This window comes from Vitis vinifera, chromosome 13 (assembly GCF_030704535.1).
Source record: "Vitis vinifera cultivar Pinot Noir 40024 chromosome 13, ASM3070453v1".
Taxonomy (NCBI): domain Eukaryota; kingdom Viridiplantae; phylum Streptophyta; class Magnoliopsida; order Vitales; family Vitaceae; genus Vitis; species Vitis vinifera.
Window position 1 is genome coordinate 21,068,918 of NC_081817.1, and position 21,932 is coordinate 21,090,849.

General features: G+C 30.4%; 1 protein-coding gene across 1 annotated transcript; it reads left to right on the plus strand.

Annotated features, from left to right (window-relative positions):
- The first annotated feature begins 11,576 nt into the window (after positions 1–11,576).
- On the plus strand, positions 11,577–14,426 carry LOC132254994 ((-)-alpha-terpineol synthase-like). The gene is made up of 7 exons (XM_059742259.1): positions 11,577–11,799; positions 11,894–12,161; positions 12,382–12,757; positions 12,858–13,076; positions 13,174–13,312; positions 13,403–13,651; positions 13,761–14,426. The coding sequence occupies exons 1-7, from the start codon at positions 11,596–11,598 to the stop codon at positions 14,061–14,063; spliced, it is 1,758 nt and encodes a 585-aa protein (XP_059598242.1). The 5' UTR covers positions 11,577–11,595; the 3' UTR covers positions 14,064–14,426.
- Positions 14,427–21,932: the final 7,506 nt, after the last annotated feature.

Genomic DNA, 21,932 nt, shown 5'->3' on the forward strand with positions numbered 1-21,932 from the left:
ACTTGTCCAGATATATGTGCGATGTGTTGCTTTAATCTTGTTATACCGCCATGTATAACTTTCCCACAATATTTACACTTTGTGGTTCTTCTACTACCACCAACAGGTTCTGCATGCTCCCAACCAATATCATGTTTTGAAGCCATTTTGAAATTTTAACCTAACCATGTATAAAAGGAAAACAATTTACTTTTCAAATTGAATATATATAAACACATTTATATAAGAATTATAATATTCAATTTTCCACTCACTTATATGTTTCATATTGTTGTCATATAAAAATAAATTGTACTAAAAAAGCAATAAACATGATCTCACCTAAGTTCATCATTTTTTTTTTCCACTTATTTATATGTTTTTTAAATTAAAATCAATGTAATTGACCATGTAAATGCATACCCTTCATTCCGTATTATTAAATAATTTATGATTATTTGAAGAAAAAAATTTCAATAATGATTAATTTTGTATAGTAGTTTAATTTTGCGATATAGTATTAATGTAATTGAGTAATAGGGAAATTTTTTGTCACTAATATAATCTAAATTTATTTATACTAATAGAAAATTGAGTGATATTTTTAAAGTATTCAAGACAATTTCTTGTGCATTATATTTTTAAAAATTTTAAAATTCATGAAACAATTTAAAATTATTAATTATGTCTTATTTAGTTTATAAGACATATAGGAATAATATTTGAAAAGAAATAATATATTATATATAGCAACAATATTAAACCATATATAGAGAGTATATATATTAATTTGAAAAGGAATAACATATTATATATACGATATTATAATAAAATCATAGGTTAATTTTATTTTATTTTTATAAAAAAAATACTATTTTAGCATATGTTAGAAACATAAAAATATTAACATCTTTATCATTTTTTGGGTTAAAAATTAATAATAAATATTTAAACTAATAATTTTTCATAATATTTTATTTAAATTGAATAATTAATAAATTAAAAATGAGTCAAAATTTTCATTCCATGTACTCATTTATAATTGAATTATCAACATAATATTATAAAAAAAAATTTATTTTATATGTAATTAATTAGATTGGTTTTTTAATTTCAAAATTATTTTTAAAAATTAAAAAAATCATGAAATAATTTAAAATTATTAATTATGTCTTATTTAGTATTTGAAAAGAAATAATAGATTATATATAGCAACATATTAAACCATATATAAAGATTATATATATTAATTTGAAAAGGAATAACATATTATATATATGATATTAAATAAAATTATAGGTTAATTTTATTTTATTTTTATAAAAAAAAAAACTATTTTAGCATATGTTAGAAACATAAAAATATTAACATCTTTATCATTTTTTGGGTTAAAAATTAATAATAAATATTTAAACTAATAATTTTTCATAATATTTTATTTAAATTGAATAATTAATAAAGTTTAACTTTTTAAAAATGAGCAAAATTTTCATTCTATGTACTCATTTAGAATTGAATTATCAACATAATATTATAAAAAAATTTTATTTTATATGTAATTAATTAGATTGGTTTTTAAATTTCAAAATTATTTTTAAAAATTAAAAAATTCATGAAATAATTTAAAATTATTAATTATATCTTATTTAGTTTATAAGATATATGACAACAATATTTGAAAATGAATAACAAATTATATATAGCAACAATATTCAATTATATATAGAGATTACATATATTAAATTGAAAAGGAATAATATATCATATAAATTAGGAACAATATTTAAGATTTGCAAGACTAAATCCTATTAAATCAAGTAATAAAATTCTAACCTATTCTATGATTGAATTAAATTATTCAATATAAGTCTATATGAATTTGTTACCTATCGGTCAAATGACTCAAACCTCCTGCCCAGGCTGCCCTAACCCCCTCTGTTTCTTCTTCTCCCCCAGCAACACCGCGTTTTGCCTCTATCTTCTTCTTCTTCCCCAAAACAGCAATAGCCCTTACACAGCAACACCACGAAGGCCCTCTTCTTCTTCTTCCCCAACTCAGCAACACCACGAAGATGCTCTGATGCACTGATGCGGTCTTCTTCCCCAAACCACGAAGATGCAGCCTCTCGTGGCACGATCTGCTACCTTCCACCAAGCACCGCACCAAAGATGAGGATTATAGACTCCGGCAATGGTGGATTTCTTCAACCGAGCCTCTTTTTAAAGGCTTTTGAAAAATTGAAAGGGTCACGGACTCACAGGTTTGTCAAATCTTCACGGGTTTTTTTTTAATTTTCATAGGTTTCATAGGTTTTCTTTTGTAAAGGAATCTCTGATTTCTCTGAAAAATCAAGATTTGTTGTGGGGCTTTTTGCAGAGAATCTATTGAATTTTTTCCCCGAGTTGATCGACTTAACTCGGAATATCGGTCGACTCATCCGAGTCCAACCGATTCAGGCCGAGTCTAGGTATCTGGTATCGGACTCGTCACGGTCCACTTCGAGGCGGATACGACTCGGCCGAGTCGTACCGGACTCGGCCGATTTTTTGAACGCTGGCTTGGATAAACATATAAAACCGTCACTCGATTTTCTCAAGGAGTTCCTTGAAACCAATGAGAAAATTGTAACAGCTATAAAGCGCGGATCATGGTTGTTAAGCTTCGATCTGAAGGGAATTTTGAAGCCAAACACTTTTCTTTTGATAAAAGAAGGGTTCCCTCGTAAAAGAATATCGCAATTGATTACATGACAACCGAGGGCTATAGTGCAAAATGTTGATAGGATGTTGTATGCCACAGAAAGGGCCAGAAGTTTGGATATCAAACCAACCGATTCTACATACGTAACTGCTATTCCAGTGATTCTCTTGATGACCGAATCAACTTGGAAAAGGAAAGTGGAACTATATAAGAAGTTTGGTTTGACCGAAGTTGAGATTTTCAAAGCTATCAAGCGTCAACCATATTTTATGGCTTGTTCAGAGGAGAAAATCAAGAGTTTAATGAATTTTTATACCTACACAATGAAGTTGAAGCCATCTGCAATAGCTACTTATCCTAGGCTTCTTTTGTATTCATTTGATGCAAGGATACAACCAAGGTTTAATGTTTTGAACATCTTGGCTTCAAAGAAGCTGCTTAAGACGCACAAAAAGATTGCATGGTTGCTCACACAAAGCGAGGCTAAGTTCTTGACCAATTATGTGAACAAGTACGTGGACCAAGTTCCAGATTTAATGGAGCTATATCGTGGGGTCAAGACAATTGATCTCTAATGAAATTGAAGTAAGTTGTGTTTTATGGCACAACATTTTAAAAGTATAAGACACACATGCTCAAGACACACACACACACATATATATGCTTTTAATTTGATTTTAATCATTGGCCTTGTCATCTTCTGACAGACATGCTCAAGACACACACACATATATGCTTTTAATTTGATTTTAATCATTGTCCTTGTTATCTTCTGATTGTTTTGGAGAGTGGTTTCATGAGGTCATTTGTGGTTGGTGGTTAATCATTATCACATTAGTGCTAGACCATTGCATTGGTTTCCATGGTGTTTTCATTGATGTTTCAATTTGACATAGTGCAAGTAAATTTCAAAAGTAGTCATTGCTAGAATGATAGACAAACCAATAGCTAAACAGGAAGGCATGGCCAGCTTTCAAGCACCTGTGCATTAAAAAATTTCCTAATAAATATTTTTCCAGTCATGATTATCACTGAAGTTTTGTTTTGTATTATTGATGTGCTCTTTGTTTGACTCTTTTATTGCATAAAACCAATTAACAATATCTTCCATAAAACCAATTAAAGATATCCTTAGAAATAGAACAAACTATTTGATATGATAAGTACAGCTCATGAGCCAAATGGGTTTGCAGTTTGTTTGTACTATTATAATGAAGTCTTTGTAGTTTTTATATTTATTATTTACTTCAATAACCAATATGCAGAAGCGGAATTCAATTATCTGATTAAAGGGGGGAAGTGAGTAGATATTAGAATTTCTAGTTTAGGGGCCTTGACAGGGATATGCAACCCTTAAATTTGGATGCATAGATGGGAAACAATTTTTCAGGTGGTCTGCTACTTGAAATATGCTAAGTTAATTATAATTTTGTTTTACTTTGATGACATGGCCTTACTGTTGTAAGGTGCATTAAGCATCCCTGTGTAATCAAAACTTTGTTCTATTTTCTTCCATCTTGGGCTTCAACGATTGTCCTAGTGCAAACTGTTTGCTTGTACTGGCATTCTAAGTTTTATTTTCAATGTTGTTGGTAACTTTATTGGGCTAAGGACCAGGCCTCTGGAAGAAGTGAGGTGGATTAGGTATGGTTTTAATGTGGATGGATAGATGCTCAATCGAGGGTTTTGGTACTCCAAAAGAGCTTATCAGTTAATGCGTTTGTTTAAATAATATTGTGAAGGTTTACAACAAGGACAAGAAAGAGTTGTCATGTTAGGGTATCATCTTTGGTGGAGCTTATTTTAGGGAATCGAAGAAGATGATGCCATTATTTGATTTGTACTCTTACTGAGGTACTTGTTGTTATTCGATGTTGTTATTACCAGTCATCTTTCACTGCTCAACAATCACAATGCCATTGGTTGCTAGTTGCCATGGGCCTAGCCATATGTTTGGCTGGAGTCTTCTCCAGCTAATGATGCCCTGATCCCAAAGTGGTAGGATTATTTTCTAGGTAAGTGCTTCTATCCATATGGAGAATTTTCTGTTACCTAGTAGAACAATTTTACTTTGGAGCACTGCATATATGGATTCAACCTCTCTGGTTTCCATTCCAGGCTTTAAATGTGTGAGAGCAAGGTCAATTGATTAGTCCTCATAGACTTTTAGAATCTTTGACAGTTTCACCCTTCCTATTCCTATCAAAATTTTCAAATTAGGCTCAGGGTATAGTTTCAACTTTTCTTTTCTTCAGTGCTACTACTAGTGGTGTTCCTTGTACTTGGAACTCTTGGGTACTACTGAAGGTGGGCTTTTTGCTAAGGACGCTACTTGGGAAAAGGTTTTGACCTTGGATCATTTAAAGAGGAGAGGGTGGTCTTTGGCAAAGAAATGTTTCCTTTGTCATTTAGAGGAGGAATCCATTGACCATATCCATATTCACTATGTAATGACAAGGGTTTAATGGCATTTACTATTTTCCTTATTTGGTGTGTCTTGGGTGCTTCCCTTTTCGGTCATAGAGATGCTTTTGGGATGACATGGCTTGTTTATGAGTAAAAAGTGGAAAAAGGCCCCCATATGCTTGTTTTGGACAATTTGGAAGAAAAGAAACAGTAGATCGTTTGAAAATGAGGAGCATTCTGATCAAGAGTTGAAACACCTTTTTTTCTATTATCTATTGGTTTGGTTTAAGTTGTTTATAGTTTTTGGTCCCCTTTCTCTAGTAGATTTTGTTGCCCCTCTTTTCTTGTGGAGCTATTTTTAGGCGTTTGTTGTATATTTCCTATGTACTTTGTGGCACTTTGTTGGTGTTTCTTGTTTAGAATATTCTCTTGCTTTACTCATAAAAAATAAAATCAAAATGTCATTTTCCTATTAAATAACGATCATCTAAAATGTAAAATTCTTCTTGTTCTATTTAAAGGTTATAATGCATTTTGACTAAAAGGATTTGAAGTTGTTTCATTCTCTAAATTCTAAAGCTAAATTTATGATACCTTTCTTACTCATGTTATGTTTGGTTAACAGGATAAGATAGGATAAGATGTGGATATCCTAATATATCATTTCTAGTTAGATATGATATTCTATTATATTATACCTATCAAAAAATATATATATATATTTTTTATATTATATTCCGTGGATGTTATGCTTATATTTGGTTTATAAAAAAATAAAAATATAATGGACACCCTAGTGTTTAATGTTACATGTTTATTTAAAATAAAAATTATATTACATTCAAATATTTGCTTTTGAAAAAAATATGAAATATATCTCATGTTTATTTCTTTTTTATTTCGTGAATAACACAATACGATACCATCATGAAAACACCCCAACAATGTAAAAGGGAAACCTTCATGAGTAGAGCAGTATAACAACAAGTTTCTTCTCCTCTTTTTCAATTTTTTTTATTTTCTTAAAAAATTGTAATTTTAGAATTTAATCAAAATGGCAATTTGATCAAATAAAAATATGAAGTCTTCAAAAGAATTATCATATTCACCCACCCTTTCCGGTCATTTTTTACCCCCACCTACCCTAAAGGGTAATTTTCCCAAAGAAAAAATTGCAACATCCATTAGGTGAGCCAAAACAAAGAAAAAGAAGCGGGAAAAAAATTGCGACATCCATTTGGCAAAGCCAAAAGTCAGTTTCGTGAAGCAAATATCTCAGGCAATGACAGTCTGGAAAGGCAGAGCAATATTTTAGAGCTGCTTTCTGCACAAATGAGTATGTACAAATTATGATAAAAAATCAAATTACAAGAATAGGCAAAATACATAACAAGAGAATTATGCAAAATGATTTATTGAACTAAATAAAAAAAATATTAAAAAATAGTTTTCAAGAAATTTCAAAGGATTTTATTAAAAACAATTTTGAATTAATGATTTTAATTTATTTATTTACAAAAAAGAGTTAATTTTATTTTCTCAATTTTATTTGTATTCAATTTTTTATTTTTTTTTAAAAAAGTTATTTACACTTATTGTATCAAAAGAATTTATTATAAAATTTCAATTTGGTTACAAAAATTATTTTTATTTGCTTTTACTAAAAAGGAATGAATTTTTACAATTTTATTTACAAAAGTATTTTGATTCATTTTCATTTAAAAAAAGTGATTTATACAAATAATTTTTTAAAAAATAACTTTACTTGCAAAAAAAAAAAAAGACTTTTATAGCATTATTCAAAAATGTTAAAATTCAATCCAATTTTATTAAAAAATAATTTCTACAACTTTCATTTACAAAAATAACTCACATCCTATTCTTATTAAATATATATATATATATTTAAATCCTCTATTTCTAAAAATTACTTTTAATCACATTTTAATTAAGAAAAAATAATTTATTTTAAAAAAACATTTTTTTGAAAATTTTATTAAAAATTAATTTTTGGGACAACTTTATTTACAAATCAATTTTTGGACAATCATTTAAATTTTTTTTCTTTTTATAAAAATTTTATTAAAAACAATTTTCTAGATTTTCCTAGAAACACTTTTTTGAATTTTTATTAAGAAAAATTATTTTTATTAAAAAGAATATTTTCTGAATTATTATTTTATTAAAACCTTTTACTGAATTGTTCTTCCTATTTAAACAAGATTTTTGGTTTGTTCAATATTCAATTCTGTACATAATGAATAAATATAAATAAATAAATATTTATAGAAACTAATAAAAAATAAAGCCAAATAGTAATGGGAAATAAAATGTGTACCCAAACAAGCCTACAACAAGGTCAATGTCTTCCTATAACTTTTCGAGTCTCACTTTTTTCCATGAAATTTCATGTTCCACGTGTAATAAATTCATGCTCAGACAATATAATTGTAGAATGAATCCATGCAAAAACAAAAATAGTCTAAATGTAAATATTAAAAAATTTACAAAGTTCAAAATAAATATTCAAGCTCAAATTTAAACTTCAAATTAGTCCAATAAATTTCATTAATTAAAAATGAGCCTAAATTAGCAAATTTTACCAACCAGAAATATCTCACATGCCATAAGCCCTAGTCCAAAAATTTTAAATTAATAACCAAAATACAAGAACAATCTAATAAGTTCAAAATATGATAAATTAAAATAAATTCCACTAGGCCTAAATTCAATATCCCCAAATTCAAACCCAATTTAATAAGCAAACTCAAATCCATAACCAAAATCAACCTAATTTAATATGCAAACCCAAATGTAACAAAAATACACCACAATATTATATTATGTCCAATTTAAATAATTCAAATGAACACAACCATATAAATTATCAATTAATCTAACCTGAATGAGTAAATTCCAAATTAATTTCACCAACAATAAATTAACACAAATTTTATATTAATTCACCAACAACAAATTAACCCAAATTCCATATTAATTAATAAAAGTCAAATTTCATATTAATTCAACAATCCAAATCTCATAAACAATAATAAACCTATACATTTTTTTGGAGACAATGAATGGATAGGAGGGAAAATAATAATAATAATAATAATAATAATAATAATAATAATAATAATAATAATAATAATAAAAATAAAATAAAATAATATGATATAAAATAATAAAAATAAATAATTAAATGGTGAGTGAGTAAAAAATATCATATGTAATCAAGATTTAAATCTAAGAATAAAATTTAACTCAAAATTAATGTAAAAATAAAATTGGGATAAATTTTGGGGTCTACAAACCTTCAATTTTTTTTTTATTATATTTTCTTCATCATTAAAATGAAATTCATATTTAACATACTAATTAAGTTCTAAAAATCTCCAACTATTCATTCTCTCTTTTTTTAAAAAATAAATAAATAAATGATTGAAAAATAAAAATAAAAGCTTTGTGCTTATTCTACTCTATTAAATATTAAATTGTCTAAATGTTAGATGTAATATATTTAATTAATTTTCTTAATGGATTGTTTTAATTATTAAATTATAAACTTATATAAAAAATATTGTTAAAATAATAATTGACAAATTAAAAAAGACTTGCAAAGTTTTTATACTTTTGATTTGTTTGTAATCCAAAATCATTTAAATTTCTTTTATTACTTTCATTTTTTAATCAATTAATTTGTTTTTATTATTATTTTATTTTTTCTCCGAAAACAGATTATTGGTGCCACCATGTGGTATGGTATAGAAGAATCATGTTTCGCTACCAACCTTTTTAATACAAAGTTTTTTATTTAATTTTTTTAACTAAAATAAAAAAACTGTATAACAATTTGTTTGGGTGCAAAGGCTCATCCTTTTCCACTACTTGGTCTTTTTCTAGTGTTATGTAAGCATCATTATCTCCCCTATATGTCTTGTTTCAATGCTAAGTCTTTTGTTAAGCATCATTGTCTACCCTACATTTCCTTTTTCAATACTAAGTCTTATTTTAGGCATCTTTACCTACCATTTTAGGAGTTACTTATAACATCATGCATGTTATGTGATTGATGTTTTTTAATGCTTAGTCTCATTTTAGGCATCATTACCTACCTTTTTAGGAGTTACTTGTAACATCATGCATGTTATGTGATTGACGATTTCTAATGCTAAGTCTTATTTTAGGCATCATTACCTACCTTTTTAGGAGTTACTTATAACATCATGCATGTTATGTGATTGATGTTTTTTAATGGTACATCTCATTTTAGGCATCACTACCTACCTTTTTAGGAGTTCCTTGTAACATCATGCATGTTATGTGATTGGCGGTTTTTAATGCTAAGTCTCGTTTTAGGCATCATTACCTACCTTTTTAGGAGTTACTTAGTCTTTTATTTATTTATTTATTTTTATTTTTTATTGTTATGTAAGCATCATTATCTCCCCCTATATGTCTTGTTTCAATGCTAAGTCTTTTGTTAAGCATCATTGTCTGCCCTACATAATATTAAGTTTTCAATAACATCATGCATGTTATGTGATTGACGTAGTAGTAGTAGTAGTAATAAAAATAATAATAATGATAATAATAATAATATGTGTATTTTATTTTCAATTAAAAATTTAATACAAAAATAAAATGTCTTAATTCCTTCAAAGAGATTAAAAATGTTTTTTTTTTTATTTCTAAATTCTAAAAGTAGATACCAACATAAGTCAACATGACATGGTACAAAGAATGTGATCAAGGTATAAAAAAAATATGATTAAAGTATGAAAAGTATGTTTAAGGTATGAAGAATGTGACAATGGTGCAATATAGTCGAAGTACATAGATAGGGAAAATTATGTTTATGAGAGCTTGAGAAGATCATTTAAAAATATAATGATCTAGGTATGTATAATTTGAATAAATTTGAAAAATACAAATAAGGTGAAAAATATATGACTAAGGACTAAGGTACAAAAAATATGTTTTAGGTACAAAGAATGTAACTAGGGTATAAAGAATATGACCTACTTATTGAAGTATGAAAAAGGTGACCAAGGTAATTAGGTGTAAAAAAAAGTGATTTAAATACAAAAAATGTTATCAAACTATTAAAATATAAACAAATGTTACATGGATACAAAAATTGTTATAGCATGCAACAAATATAACTAGAATACAACATGAGTAACTAAAGTGCTAAGGTATGAATAATGCAACCTAAGTATAAAGAAAGTGACCGCGGGATACAAAAAATATGACAAAATATGATTAAGGTACTAAGATACAAAAAATGTTATCAAAGTATCAATGTACAAAGTATACCATCTAGAAATGAAAAAAAAAAAGTGATTTAGATACAAATAATGTAATCTAGATAAAAAAAAATTGTGACCAAAGTATGAAAAATGTGTTTAAGGTATGAAGAATGAAATAACAATATCAAGGTATAAAATTTGTAATCTAAATGCAAAAAAATATAAATCAAAATATGTATATATGAGGGATATAAAAAACAATATTATTATTTCACATGATATTTTTCTTTACATGATTATATTCACATAAAATAAATGAAGAATGTTTCAAGGTAATGAGACCTTCAATTGTGTTATATTTTCTTCATCATTAATCAAATTGAAATTCATTTTTAGCGTACTAATTAAGTTACACAAATCTACAATTTTTCATTCTCCTTCCTACAAAATTAAAAAATAAAGATAAATATTAATTTTTCCAAATGTTAGATGTAATATATTTAATTAATTTTCTTAATGAACTGTTTTATTTATTAAATCATAAACTTATATAAAAATTCTTATCAAAATAATAATTGACCAACTAAAAAAAAGTTGCAAAGTTATTATACTTTTGATATATATGCAATCCAAACTTATTTAAATTTCTTTGGTTACGTTCCTTTTGTTAACCGATTTATCTTATTATATATACAAGAAAACAAATTATTGGTGTCACCATGTGGTATAGTATAGAAGAATCATGCTTTGATACCAATTCTTTTTATTACAAAGTTTTTTATTTAAGTTTTTTAACTAAGATAAACAAAGTATTTAACATTTTGCTTGGATGCAAAGGTTTCCTTTTCCCTTGTTTAGTCTCTTTTTATTGTTAAAGGCCTATAAAGTATTTAACATTATTTAATTAAAAATGTTAAAGGCTCAATATCCAATGATCCCCCCCTAGAACTGTGCAACACCAACCTTCTCAACTGTCTCAGCAAAGTCAATTCAATACTGGCCAAAAATGTTTTTATAGGCCTCTACAGTCTAAATTAAAACAACTTTGTTACAAATTTATTCCAAAACCCCTTTTTTAGATTTACTTGATCCAAGTCCTATTCTCATATTGCCAAAATAGTAAAAGTATTCGAGGTGGTTTCAAATCTTTTGAAATGAACAATTTGAAAATCATTTATAAAGTTAGGTTTGGAAGCGTTGCTTGAAACCTTTGTAGATGCTTATAAATACTAACATATCTCCACGGCTCTTTCCATGCTTGCTTCAATTCCTATTCTGATCACTCACACAAGACTTCCAATTATGAGAAGATCCAGCAGTTGCAAGGCTTCTCCTCCAGGAAACCAATCCATGATTGGCAACAGCACTTGCGAGGAAATCATTGTTCGGCGTACTGCAAACTACCATCCTCCCATTTGGGACTATGATTATGTGCAGTCACTGAGAAGTGATTATGTGGTAGGTTTATATATCATGAATATTGCTAACAGGTTAATTCTAGTTATTAATGTTCCACTTGGTGCTACTAACAAATACATGGTTATGTATGCAGGGAGAAATATACATCAGAAGACTTGATAAGCTAAAGAGAGATGTGAAGCCAATGCTTGGGAAAGTGAAGAAGCCTTTGGATCAGCTGGAGCTAATCGATGTTTTGCAAAGGCTTGGACTATATTATCACTTCAAGGATGCAATAAAGAGAATATTGGACAGCATATACAACCAGTACAATCAGCACGAAGAGTGGAAGAAAGATGATTTATACGCAACAGCTCTTGAATTTAGACTGTTAAGGCAGCATGGCTATGATGTGCCTGAAGGTGTGGCTGTGTAGGATTCACTTATTCATTTTGTTTGTTTTAAATAAGTTAAGAACTTAAATTTAAATGAACTATAGGCAACAATACAAATATTGGTCTCTTATTTGTTTATCCCTTTTTCTTTTGGAGGCTCTTATAATGCTTTTTGCAGATGTGTAAGCTATGACTTCATCCCAAATAAAATTAGGTACTTAACTAGAAAGCACTCTTATTAATGCAGATGTTTTTAGTAGATTCAAGGACGAAACAGGGATCTTTAAGGCATGCCTGTGTGAAGATATGAAGGGAGTGCTCTGCTTGTACGAAGCTTCATACCTTTGTGTACAAGGAGAAAGTACCTTGGAGCAGGCCAGAGATTTCGCACACAGACATCTTGGAAAGGGCCTTGAGCACAACATAGATCAAAATCTTGCCATTGAGGTGAACCATGCCTTAGAGCTTCCATTGCATTGGAGAATGCCAAGGTTAGAGGCAAGGTGGTTCATAGACATATACGAGAAAAGACAGGACATGAATCCTATCTTGCTGGAGTTTGCTAAATTGGACTTCAATATGGTACAAGCCACACACCAGGAGGATCTAAAACACATGTCTAGGTAATTAGTTCATCAACATTCTTAATGTTTTGAGATCCAGCCAAAAACTCTATATCATACTCTTAGAATATTTTTATTGTCTCTCTGGGCTCCTATAAAGCTGGTGGAGGAGTACACGCCTGGGAGAAAAGTTGAAATTTGCTAGGGACAGGCTGATGGAGAATTTCCTATGGACTGTGGGAGTGATATTCGAGCCTCAGTATGGATATTGTAGGAGAATGCTCACGAAGGTTGGCACATTCATAACAATAATTGATGATGTTTACGACGTTTATGGTACATTGGATGAACTTGAGCTTTTTACAGATGCTGTTGACAGGTTACTGTTTGTCTGTCTTCCCATATCCTCTATGCATCATATGCTTCTGATTTAGTCAGCTGCTCTAAAAATTCAAATATCTTCTTTACATATTTAGGTGGGATATCAATGCAATGGATCCACTTCCAGAATACATGAAGTTGTGCTTCCTTGCTCTCTACAACTCCACTAATGAAATGGCTTATGATGCTCTCAAGGAACATGGTTTACAGATAATTTCCTATCTTAGAAAAGTGGTATTATCTGCAACTCTGAACTCATTCCATTATATGCTGTTTACATGCATGTGGTACTCTTAACTCATGTTATTATGATTAATCCTTCAGTGGTCAGACTTATGTAAATCTTTCTTACTGGAGGCAAAGTGGTACTACAGTGGATATAAACCAACCCTACAAGAATACATTAGCAATGCATGGATTTCGATGTCAGGTCCTGTAGTACTAGTCCACGCTTATTTTTTTGTCACAAATCCAATCACCAAGGAGGCCTTGCAATCCTTAGAGAGATATCACAATATTATCCGCTGGTCATCAATGATTTCAAGGCTTTCAGATGATCTGGGAACATCACTGGTCTGTATGCTACTCTCTCTCACAATCTCCTTACGAGTCCTGATAAATGTATATTTCTGTAATTTCTGTTCATAGACACATTATAATGGTCTTTTTATCCTTGTCTTAGGATGAGTTGAAAAGAGGAGATGTTCCCAAGTCAATCCAGTGTTACATGTATGAAACTGGTGCTTCTGAAGAAGACGCCCGTAAACACATAAGCTATTTGATTGAAGGGACATGGAAGAAGCTAAATGAAGATGGAGCTGTAGAGTCTCCATTACCTGAAACTTTTATTAGAATTGCAACGAATTTTGCTAGGATGGCCCAGTGCATGTATCAGCATGGAGATGGACATGGTATTGAAGATGGTGAAACTAAGGATAGAGTGTTGTCACTACTCATTGAGCCCATTCCCGTACATAGACAATAACAAAAGGTTCCCAGTTTTAGTTCTGAATAATATTGATAACCAAATTTGATCTCGAGTCATGGGAAATTCTTGTAGCCCTGATGGATTCATATAATTTAAGGTCTTATAATAGGAGGGAAATGTAAATTTAGTACAAATAGTGGAGGCAAATTTGAACTTTTAGGTACGTAGTTGAAGTGATGTTAGTATCTCAGTTATATTTGGAGGGTTAATTAAGTATATAAAACAGTGACTTTTGAGCTTATTGTATTCTTCTTTAATTTCTTTGGTCTAGTGTTTGTTTCCCATTTTTAACCCAGATAAATTTGTACCAAAGCTTGCATATTGATGAGAAGTGAGACATTTCTATTTCAAGACTTCTAATTCAGAAAATTTAAGTTTGCTTTGTTCTTAAGATGTTGGGAGGTTTCAGAGCAAGGCTACATAAAAACATGATAAAATTAGTAAATGATTGCTCATTTTTTGGAAAATAAAAAGTAAAAATGATAAGAAGGCTCCCATGAATGATAGAAGGATTCTTATCAAGACAACTTGACCTTAAAGTTTATCATTATCAAGACTGAGGTTTCAAGAAAACCTCATCTTCGATTCCAAAGCTAAAGTTTTGACCATAAAAGAGAGTCACTGATATAGTAAGCACTTGAGTGATCCATGGTAATTAATCATTCAATTCATCTAAACAAAGGTTCTTTCTCAATTTTGTGAAAAGCAGGTACTAAGAAAGTTAAATAAGTAGGAATTTGATGAATGACATCATCAAGTTAACTATTAATGATTCATAAATAATAAAGAGAATGGATAGTTCTTCATCTATGTTGAAATAACTCTAACAATGATCTAAAATTATTGTGCTACATAGTGTAGAGAAATTCAGCTACTATGCAATTCTAGACAAATTAAGTATTAAAATAATGCCTTATGGCATTTTAATAAACTTAATTTTCATGAGCTATAAATAAAATTAAATAACCTTAAGATCACATAAATAAGTTGGGAAAGATTAACATTAACTTAAGTTATTAGTCGCTTCAATGTGTGCTGAAAGTGCCACATGTCATATCTAGGAAATGTCAAATGTCACACATAAAGACATTAAAAAAAAATTCCGCAATACATGACAAATGTGATCTATCTAAAATTTTAGAGGGAGGGGGTGGGTGTTAGGGGCATTTGTCACTTTTTAATTTAAGAAAAGACATCTAAGTCCACTCATAATTGAAGAGAGAGTTTAAAAGAGGGAAATTCTAAAGAAAACTTATTTCTCTTCATTTTTCCCTAAGGCTTAAAGAGGAAAATTCTAAAGAAAACCTATTTTCTTCATTTTCTTCTTCTTCAAGAGAGAGCGAGTTTAAAAGAAGGAAATTTTAAAGAAAACCTATTTCTCTTCATTCCTCCCTACTACTGCTAGTGCTACTTTTCTTTTTACTCTTCCTTATTTTCATTGCCTCATTCTTTGGGAAAATATTGCTAGAGTTAGGTTGTTACATATGTGTTTAAGTCTTGAGTATTTTTAATCAGTTTTCCTTTACTTTTCATATTGTTTGATTGTTGAGAAAATGAACGAAAATGTTAATTAGTTAGTATAGAAATAATTTTTAATGTCAAATACATGTGTCTAGTTGTGAGTCTTCTCATTACTTAAAACAAGATCATAATGCAAGAGTTAGAACATTATTTTTTTTAGGTTATGGGTTGTTTGGTAGCTTAGAAAATGAAGGAAAATATTAGGTTCTAAGTCTTAGTCCATATATATTTGTTGAAACGGTATAGGAATGAACTCCTATGGCAATGCTGCTTATAGGGATTTGTTATGCCTTTTCAACCCACAATAGGAAACCTAAATTATTGCAATATTGGATAAACCCATTCAAAGCATAATCACGTTGAATGCAATATATTGAGTTAGTTGTTAAAAGTGTATGAGAATGAACTCCTTTGGTGATGCTACTAAAGGGGATTGGCAATACCTTTTCAACCCACAGTGGGTAAAAACTCAAATTATTGCAACCTTGAAAAACTTATTCAAAGCTTAATCATTTCTAATCCAATTAACATATTTGAGTTGGATTGATGGAGATAACTTTAATTTATGGATAAAAGAAACAATCTTATGGAAGAGGAATACCATGTTTTGGGTATTCTTACCAAATTATTTTTATAAAATATTATACTCAATAATGAATCTAACTACTTAAGCTTAGTTATATTTGAACAATGTTAGCCTTAGAAGAAAATTCTAGTCAAGTTGTGAACCAATCACATTTCTTAAAATTTTGAGATTTTTTTGGAAGGATAATAGGACTTCTATTAATTTTGTAAAATAATTGACTCAATAGTGAGTCTAATCATCTAGGTTTCATTACATTTGGACTGCGATACTCTTGTGTAAAAATTCTAGATAAATTGATGAAAAATAAGGTGATTCAACTTAGTTTTGAACCATTGTGTTTCTTGAAATTATGGGATGCCTTGGCTAAGACTGTTAACCAATAGGTATTTTTGTACATTATTAAATTCAAAAATAAAACCAAAGAATCCAATTCCACTTGGTTTGAAATATGTTTGCATAAGAAAAAAATATGGTAGATGATAGAAGATTTTCAACATTATGTGTTGAAAAAATTTAGGATATGTGAAATTATGGTACTCTATATTTGAGTTTCTTATGGGCTTCCAAATCATTTTTATAATTTATTAGACTATCTTGAGAGTTTCATAATTTTAAAACTTTCTTATTTAGTGAGAAAAAAAATAGTGGTATTTCAACATGCTTTATTTTAAGCCCTTATTTTGGGCAAATATGATACCAATCTAATTTAAAGCTTAATTGGTTTTAGTAATGATTTGACTTAGTTGTTAATTTTTAAGGTATCTAGACTCATCAACAACCTTACTAGCCTAAGTTCCACATGATTTAGATTCCATTTTCCTAGATTCTTATTTTTAGAAAGTTTGTAAATTTCAATTTAAAGAGTTGTCTAAGTGGGACTAGGATATAAAGATGTTATAATATTAGTTCATGTTTTTGCTAGAATAAATCCCTTAAGAGCATAACATGGTGTAATTAAATTTTGGATTTTTATTGTTTATTTAATAAAATTCAAGTTCAGTTTCATCTATTCTATTTACATGTATTATACCTTGTAAGCGCTCTAACCTATGTCTTTTGCATTGTATGTGACTTAGGTGCATTAGGAGTTGTATAGAAGATCTAAGTCACAGGTTCCCTGCAAATAAATGACTTGTTCAAACTCGATTCTTAGGTTTAGGCCACTCATTATAAGTTATAATGTACCACCTCATAATTGGAGAGATGGTTAGTTTTGGCCATTAGGATGAGTTTTCCATGGTGAGTGCACTAATATGTGTGGTTATACATTGACCAGGACCTTCAATGAGTCATGATTTAAGGCTACCAAGTACTCATGACTTCATTACGTTGTCTCTCAACCTTAAGAGAATATTGAGCCTTGTGTTGAAGTGGTTTTGACGTACAAGTGAGATCGTAAGCTAATCCTATATTCCCTATATATGGATTATGTCATTATTGATGAAAGTCAGTAACAATAGGTATTCTTAATAGAGACATCATGATATCTTATGGAATTACGATAAAGTGTCCCCCTTAGGTGATCCTAAGGAGGCATGTTCATGTAAACTATGATCATAGTAGTTCCTTAAGTGGAACTTAACGTTAGTTCTTAGACAATTAAGACATGTTAGTTGAACATGCAATAGGAGGATTTGTAACTCAAGGATAATAGAGATAATCTTGAAAGACTATATCTTTCACCTTGTTAGATTATGGACACCAGTTCATGGGGAGACTGAATACGATGGATACAAGATCACAGACTTAAGCACATACTGTCTTTTTGTTATTTATATAGGATTCTGAAGTTCAATTGATTCTCTATAGTGAGATGTTGAATAAACTTCGAAATTAGATTGTAAGGGAACCAATATTCCTATAGGTCCTAGTGGTCCACACATAGAGCTCATATACCTTATTGGCACAAGTTATAAGAGTTAGATTGGCTATAAGTTCACTTTTGTGTATAAGGGGATTTTGGTATTTATGTAAGGTTGCGCAAGAGTAAGTGAACAAGGTCTCTAGATTATACTAATTCATTAATTAGTAGGCCCTATCGGGTTAATTAATCAATTAAGACCTATTTTGGGTGAGATTAAATAACTCAAGCCCTTAGTGCACTCAAGTCACTTAAGTTTATTGGGGAACCCTATAAATATCCTTTTAAGGATTAGGGTTTTCATAACTTGTTTCATAAATTCGTCTTCTACCTCCAAAAAGAGAGCTAGGAAAGAGAGAATTATAGCCTTCACCATTTCTCCTATCCCTACTAGAATGAAGTATGTCAAGATCAAGGTTCAAGTCATTAAGCGAAAGACTCCAGGTTTACAAGACTTCCTACAACTTCATTTTTCATCTTCATTACATGGAATCAATTCAAGAACATCTTAATCTCATGTATGTTTTTTTTAGTATTTTTTGAATCCGTATTAAGTTTTAAAAAAATGCAATTTTTCTGTTGTGTATAAGATTTAGAAAAGCCTAAGATAGTTAAGCATGTTCCTAACTTGATTCGAGCTTGGGAAACGAAGAGATTCAGGGTTTTTCCATTAGTTTTTATAATCAGTATTATAATTAAAATACTAAAACCTAAATATGTGATAACGTTGACCAAGAAAATCAAACCAGAAATATAGTTACCAAGATTTTAAAGTATTCCAAGTTGTCATCTTTTAAGATTAGCACTAATGTATTCAAATGTCTATAAATTAGAAGGATTAATTATTTATTAAAGCTAACAAAACCCTAATTTAAGTAAACAAGAATAAAATATGGATAAATATTTTTTTAAATATTTAATAAAATAAATAGAACAAAAGAAAATGTCTTGGAGAATTTCATAATCCAATGTTGAACCCTTAGAGACAGTATTGTAAAATATATGGTTTAGGATCAAAATCAATCTAAAATCAAATTAAGTATCAAGACCAATATTGCATCCAACACTTAGATTTTTATTTTTGAAAGTGGATTTCTTAAACCAATTAAATATGATGGTTAATTCTAGTTTTTGATTATATTCACTTGCAGGCTTATGTTCATCTTGTAAATTCAACCCTTAGATTTATTAACAGTAGAATCAAATTGATGTAACTACTAGTAATCTAGGTCTTTCCAAGAATCACTAATACCTTCGTAAGAATTCTCTAGACCTTACCTAGGGTGAACTAACCTAGAAGATTTATTCCTACCAAATCAAACTTGAAAATATAAAGAAACCATAACTTTATTGTGTTCTTGTTACTCTTCCTTTGGATTCTCCACCTTCATGTTAGCATCTCCAAATCATCAAGTTAGCCAACATGATGGAAAATTTCTCCTCACAACCCATGTTTGGTTGTCAAGAAAATAGAATAAAAATATGGATAAGAAAATAAAGAAGATTAAAGATTCATTAAAGAATTAAAGAAGAAGACATCACTGTCTCTCCTTACATTACTATGGTAGTGTTGGAACACAAGTTTAGCTTACACCAGTTTACAAGTCAATGAAGGATACCTTAGTATGGAGCCTACATCAGATTATACTTGAGTACAAGATCATCTAAATTTCAAGCTTGCCCAAGGGTATAAATCAATGAGAAACTATCTTAGCCCTCCATTCATTCCTCTTTCACTTTCAATGCACAACCCTCTAGTAACTTCATAACTCATTCTAAGTTTGGTGTTGAATCTAATTGGAAAATATTTTCTCTTAGCTCTAAGTATAATTCTTTACATAGGCCTCCCTTTTTATTGAAAGGACTTGCATATTTTAAATAAGTTGAGAATAAAGGGATAGGTTCCCGCAACATGGATTTAAACCTAGGCAAATTATATCTTGTTTTTACAATGCTTTAACTAAAAAATCTTGCCAAGTTTTAGACATATTGAGTAAGGAAAGTTTAGTTAAAATGAAACCAATTGTAACCATGATGGTACTGATTCATGCCCAATTGGTGTCTCAGCTGATCCATGTCCAGCTGGTGCTCCTTGGATGAGGGAGTGATCAACAAAATTTATACCTATAACACCATACACTAGGGTAGCAAATAAAAAGCTACTATAGTATAGTGGCTCTAGGATCGTTCACTGGGAATGATTAACAAGCAATCAATGATACCAATTCCAAGTGAATTGGTCTTGTTTCATTTCAAGGTTAGCTTAAGAAATAAAACACAAACTTTGATTGGTAAAGGTTTAGCAAAACAGTACCTGCAACAATGCCAATTTCTGGAGATGCCCGACTACTTCTCATCCTATCAGTCCATAGGCTCTTCAAGGCCTTACCCGGCCATCTTTACCTCTTCACTCCGATTTACGTAATTTTCGCCATGTTGGAGTGAACGCCAATGCCCCTGCCACGTTCTGCACCCTCCACAATGAGCTATTCCACCCGTACTTGGACAACTGGTAGACTTAAACTAACTAACTTAACAGAAGTTTGGAATAATTTAGGAAGAAAAACATTCCTTGGAGATTTAGGTTCACTGGGGTGGTTCCTCATGCAAAAGACACGGCTCTGGTCAGATGGTTTATTTCCTCGCGTTAGAGATTCAACATATAGTCAATTCTCTAACCGGTGATGTACAGAGACTCCTTCAATTAGATTTCACTTTAATTCTCTCACTGATACAACTTGCAATGGTTTAAGCCTCTCACTAAGCCTTAACCATTCAAGGTGATCTTTAACCTTGGATTACCCGTCAAAAGCTCGCAAGAGATAACTAATGGATGTCTCCTAGGAGTCCAAAAGCTTATCAAGTGTTGGCTATTCTAGAAAATCCTACCTTGAAGTCACCTACCAGAGGCTCGCAAGAGGTAAACTAGTGCATTTCCATGGTTGGAAATCACTTGCCTTACCAAGTGTTGGCCCAGGTGACTCTAAGATGTTTTAAGTTAACTAAAAACATTGAAATCACTAAAGGATTTCACTTCCTCTTCATTACTAGCTAAAACCACAAAGCTTTGCATTCTTGCACTTGGAACCTTCCCCGGCAACCTTAGCTCCAAGGAATTGGAGGTTTAGTTACTCATTCTCTGGGGAAAACTCCTCAGAGAATTCATAACTTAGAAATAAAATGAAAATACAAAGTGAGAAGGTAAGGCAGTAGAAAGAAAAGACCTTTACTTGCTTACCCAAACGGTTACAAAAGGAACTCCTCTCCTGGAACAGGCTCCCGAGAGGTATATATATGAACATAATATAAAACTAATTGTTACAAAGATATTTAGTCTTTTTACTAACTTAAAAACTAAGGAAATCATGTAATTGGTCGTTTACAAGGAGTATTTTGGGATTTAGACAACAAAAATCTAATGGAAAATATCTCCCAATGTCGGTAGCAAGCTTCGGGAGGCTTCAGGAACCATTTCGCAGGAGAAAAATGGTGTCTGCGAAATTTCGCAGACACCCAAGAGGGCTGTGAAATATTTTCGCAACACCAAGCTATCTTCACCAGGCTGCAAAGTTGGCTTCCATCTTGAGGTTCCTAGCTTCCCTCTCGCGGCATAAATCAGGCATCGTCAGAAGGAGAAACACTCTACTGTACAAAAATGCTGCGAAATTACTTCGCAACAAAAGGGTGGTTTCGCAACACTTTGCAAAATGTTCCCTTCAGCTCGGAGTGATTGGCTTGTAATGGCTGCAACTTCTTCGTTTCAACTCCGAATTGCACACCGTTTGAAGAATTGGATTTTTGACTTCCTGAGCTTTGAAATGGTATATAGCATGAATCATTTGGACTTCAGAAAGTGCTCCAAAAGTGGCTACTACGACTGTCATCAAGAATAGGCTTC